The sequence below is a fragment of the Teleopsis dalmanni genome, chromosome 2 (genome assembly GCF_002237135.1).
Source record: "Teleopsis dalmanni isolate 2A chromosome 2, ASM223713v2, whole genome shotgun sequence".
Lineage (NCBI taxonomy): Eukaryota > Metazoa > Arthropoda > Insecta > Diptera > Diopsidae > Teleopsis > Teleopsis dalmanni.
In genome coordinates, this window is record NC_051847.1 from 240,141,186 (window position 1) to 240,145,875 (window position 4,690).

General features: G+C 29.2%; 1 protein-coding gene across 1 annotated transcript in view; it reads left to right on the forward strand.

Moving 5' to 3' along the window:
• The first annotated feature begins 344 nt into the window (after positions 1-344).
• The window catches only part of LOC119677111, a 4,882-nt gene continuing 536 nt past the window's right edge, over positions 345-4,690 (forward strand). Inside the window, exon 1 of the mRNA XM_038088378.1 lies at positions 345-350. Within this exon, the coding sequence (XP_037944306.1) occupies positions 345-350 (6 nt within the window). The remainder of the gene's footprint in view (positions 351-4,690) is intronic.

Here is a 4,690-nt window from a genome sequence, read left to right on the forward strand (position 1 = left end):
TTCTGTCTAGAAATGTGATAGCAAAATAGGGAAAAATTGCGAATTAAGGTCGACAGAATGTTATCTGCTAACCTGTCACTGAAACCAACCAACCAAAATTAAATAATTGAAGTAATTGAATTGATTAAAATTATGCTAGTCAAAATTGGTCTTAAGATTATTAAAGTTTATTAAATCTTTATATTACTTAAGGTCTTGTCTGTTAAGCTATCGAGTTTAACAATTAATACTCATTTCTACTTTTAGTTTTTGTACTTTTTATTTACGTCACTAGCAGCTGTTCGCAAATAGTAAAATCACATATCCAACGCAAAATATAGTTAAGATTAATTATTGTATACAATATGGAGGTATTGCATGGTTAATATTTTTCAGCAAAATTTTCAAATTTTATCATCTCTAGTATTTAAAAGAAAACTTTTTTTGAAAAAATTCATTAAACACCACAATTTTTTTATGGAAATTAAATTTTCTTTCGAAAACCAGAAGTGATGTTGGAGTATGTAGAACTCCTAAGGAATGTTGATAATATCCTTTATGTATAAATATATATAGGTATATATGTTATTAGTATGAGTTTTATTGTTTTATATAAAAATAAAACTAATGGGCATGGTTCAGAGCTTACGTACACGCCTCACTGGTTCCAAAGTTTTTGCGCATTGTTCAGTCATCGTTGAAAGCTTAAAATGAAATTTCCCTTGTTCGTCCTGTTCTGCTGTATAAATCACACTAATATACATGATAGAAAGCATTTCTGTCCATTTTTTATTATGATTCAACTTCAACTTATTGATTGCTTTCTTAATATTGGCAATGCCAGCACTCAACTCAAATTGACTAGCAGCAAACACTACATCTTTTATTCCTTTATTCCTTTCTTCAATGTCTTTTTTTTTTCTTTCTCAAGGAATTTGCGCTTAAAGTACGCATTCCTCGGTACTAAATTCGTGCTCACAATTCTTACTCACACAGTCGCACACACAACTACACGCATACAAGTACAACTACTGCGTGTCACAGAACATTTTTCTTGCTTTTTTCTTCAACTGTTAAATTCCTTACAGTCTTCTGTGCACTTGTGTGCTTCGTTTGTCGTTTGTGTGTGTGTGAACAAGAGTATGGCAAGGAATTTTCTTCATTTTCCACTTATACTAGTAATGGAATGCGTTCAAATTGCGTGGCGATTCTTCTTCTATTTTTCTTTCTTCACATTATTTTATTTTATTTTTTTTTTGCTTCTGTGCTGTGTAAAACAAAAATTTTGTGCTTCAAAATATGTGAAATAATTCTTTTAATCCATAAATTTTTGGTTTTTCTTTGCTTTTTTTCTGTTTCTGGTATCAATGTTTATAATGAAGTCCTTACCCAACTTGAATTATTATTATTTTCTGCAATTTTCATTTTATATTGCCAAATCGTGTTTGTGAAATACTGAGTTGGCTTAAAGTGAAGAGAAATCGATAACCTTGATCTCAAAAATATTTTAGTGTTCTTTTATAATTTTTTTAAGTTTGATTTTTAACGCATTTACAATGTATGTTATATGGAAAGAAACTTTTTCCTTTTAATAATAAAATAATATATATAACATATAGTTGAATTTGAGACACACCGCCTTTCTAAATGTGATTAAAAATGTATTAACTAATATGTTACGTATACGCCATGTTGTGTTTGTTAAAACTGGAAAAAAATGCATAAGTAATGGACAGTTAGCCTTGTATGTGGGCTAACATTTGACTCAATCAGCTTGATTGAATAAATGCTTACTAAGTAAATAAATAAATTCTTCTCAGAATTATAATGGTTTTGTGAAATTGTGCTTATTGTTTTGTGTAATGTATTTACAATAATTTATTCAATTTGAAACTTAGTTTTTTACTTTAAAAAAATATTTTTTTTTATTAAATGCAACACAATACTCCAGAATATTTATATATCTGACTAAGTGATGAGCTATATATATATATTACATATATAATATATATATTAATTTATTCAAATTTAAAACTTAGTTTTTACTTTAAAAAAATATTTTTTTTTATTAAATGTTTTACAATACTCCAGAATATTTATATATCTGCTAAGGTGGATGAGCTTATGTATATAAGATTATATATTTATATGTTCATCCGCCTATTTGATAAAGTATATTATGATATATTCTTATAACATGCTTTGTGATTGTCTTGCTGTAATTTCGGCCAGGATGTAATTAATCAAAAAGGAGTTGTCAACAGTTGCCATTTTGGCCTTCATTCGTAAGACGGAGTGTTTTAAGTTCACTTAGACTCAGTTGTATAAACACTTCGCCTTAGCTGCAGTACTCGGCTCCACTTAGCTGCAGTTACCCCGTTTATTGTATTCATTCTTATAAAAAGACTTTTAGAAAAAAAGGAGAAAACAACTTTCTCGTTTTTAATTCAACTAAAACATAATGATTGATATAACAGCAGTGTTGCCATTAGTACATAAAAACAGTAAATTGTTGGGAAAGTCCAACAATCCAACAATACAACAATCTTATAGTTGTATTTTATAGAAAAAACTATTCTGTATCTATTATATACTGTACTCTTAGACTTCTCTCCGCTGATAAGTGGTTAGAATATTCCCGTAAGAGGCGAGTAAAATCCCGGCGATATGCCGACACTGTTTTGGAGCATGCATAGCTGTCCTAGTCAAGTGATGGTTAGTAGACTCGTAGTGGTTGTGGTTAATACTTACGCGGAAAGAATTACATGAATTTGTTTATCATTCATTCGGCATGGAGTTGCGTATTCACCACCGGGTGCTGAGACCCAAAGACTAGCAGAATTATTGGTAGGCTTAACTCCTTACCAAAGGGGAAGTTATGTCCAAAACTCATAACTTCATTCGAAACCAACGAAAATTCATTAGAGTTTTAAATAAGGTGGTTAGGGGTGCATTATTATTATACATGTGTTTGTAGAGTGCCATGCTCTTAAGCCGTAATGGCAGGTAACCACGCTAAACAAGACTTTTACTGTACTACTGAGTTAAGCAAATTAACTAAACAACTTGCTTTTTGTTTCAAAAATATTAAGTTTTTATAACTTTTTCTTTCTTGGTTGAACTTTTTTCTGATTTATAGGCCTCGGATTAGAAATAGAAAGAGCCGCTAGCCTACGGTTTTCTACGTCCGTTTAAATAAATAACCTCTTTTTAGATTTAGATAACTTTTAAGTTGGTATATATCGAATTTTTTATTTTTGGTATTAGATAATACACATAAACTATAAATTGGTTGATATGCCAAGTCAGCAGATAATTTTCAACTGACCACATTTGACGATTTTGAGACATTTTACTATCACATTCCTCGCAATAAATATATAAACTAACAGGAACTAAATCATTTCAACCAAATTAGATAATTTATTAAATACATTCTTCGTAAGGAAGCTTAAGATACAAAAAGACAGCAACTAAATCATTACAACCCATTTTGATAATTAAATAGATGCATTCTTCACAATGATCCAAAAAATATAAAGAGACAACAACAAAATCAATTCAACCAATTTAGGTAATTTAATAATATTTAGTCCTTATCGATGAACAGTCTGATAAACTGTCAAAAAGCACTTCTCTAGGAACCAATTTCTTCTCAAAGCGAGAGCACAAAGAAAGCATTCACAAAGAAAATTTATAATAATTTCTTTTTCCGATAAATATTAAAAACTTTGGCAAATAATATTAAAAGAATGTACAATTGCTTTGTGTGGGTTCCTATATACCAGTGATCAGATGCAACTCCAATAAGAAGTTTGAAAAGGTAGAAAAACCGTGAGTACTGCAACTAGAGTTCCAAAGATGTGATCTTATGATATGAGGGCCTTGTTAATCGGGAAATTATACATGACATAAATATCTTCCACTTATTATTTTCAAGCTTAAAAAAATGAACTATAGGAATCCATAAAAATATCAGCCAAAAAACTAATTTATTTAAATTAAGTAAAAGATAAGGCAAAATAAAATTTCGTATTAAATTTTCTCTCAAAACAGAAGTTTACTTATTATTATATAACAATAGAATATTACTAAGTAATCCACACAAATAAACCAAACAATGTACAACAACAGAAGTAGCCTTCAGGACTTACTAAAACTTTTAACTTCATAATCGTAAACCCGTAAACCAGAAGAAATGTGCAAATCGGGCAATACTTCACAATAAGTGAAGGTAAAATAAAGTGCAAGCAAATATCTCAAGGAAACGTGTAAAATAGCAATGTAATAGGAATTTATGCAATTTCATTCCGTACAGGATAATGCAATAAGAACACATAAACAGGTAAACCGCAATAAAACTTCTTTAGCAACAGACAAAGAAGTTTAGCAAGGAAATCACACAGTTTATGCAATTTGCAATTTGTAAATTGCAAATTTAAAACTAAAGCACGAGTTGAAGGATAATAAAATTTAGTATAACTTGAGGTGCAACTTATCAAGGGAGTGTAATAAAATTGGGTTGTAAGCATTGCTTAAGAAAAATGCTTATATTGCAAAAGAAATGAGAAAATTTTAAAATATATCAAATTTTTAACAGAGGAAAGGGGAAGAAATATTGCAAATGTTTTATAAATTATTAATTTTTAAATCATGAACTTCATGGTTTATATAAAATGTTTCTAATATTAAAAATGTTGTATAAAAAATT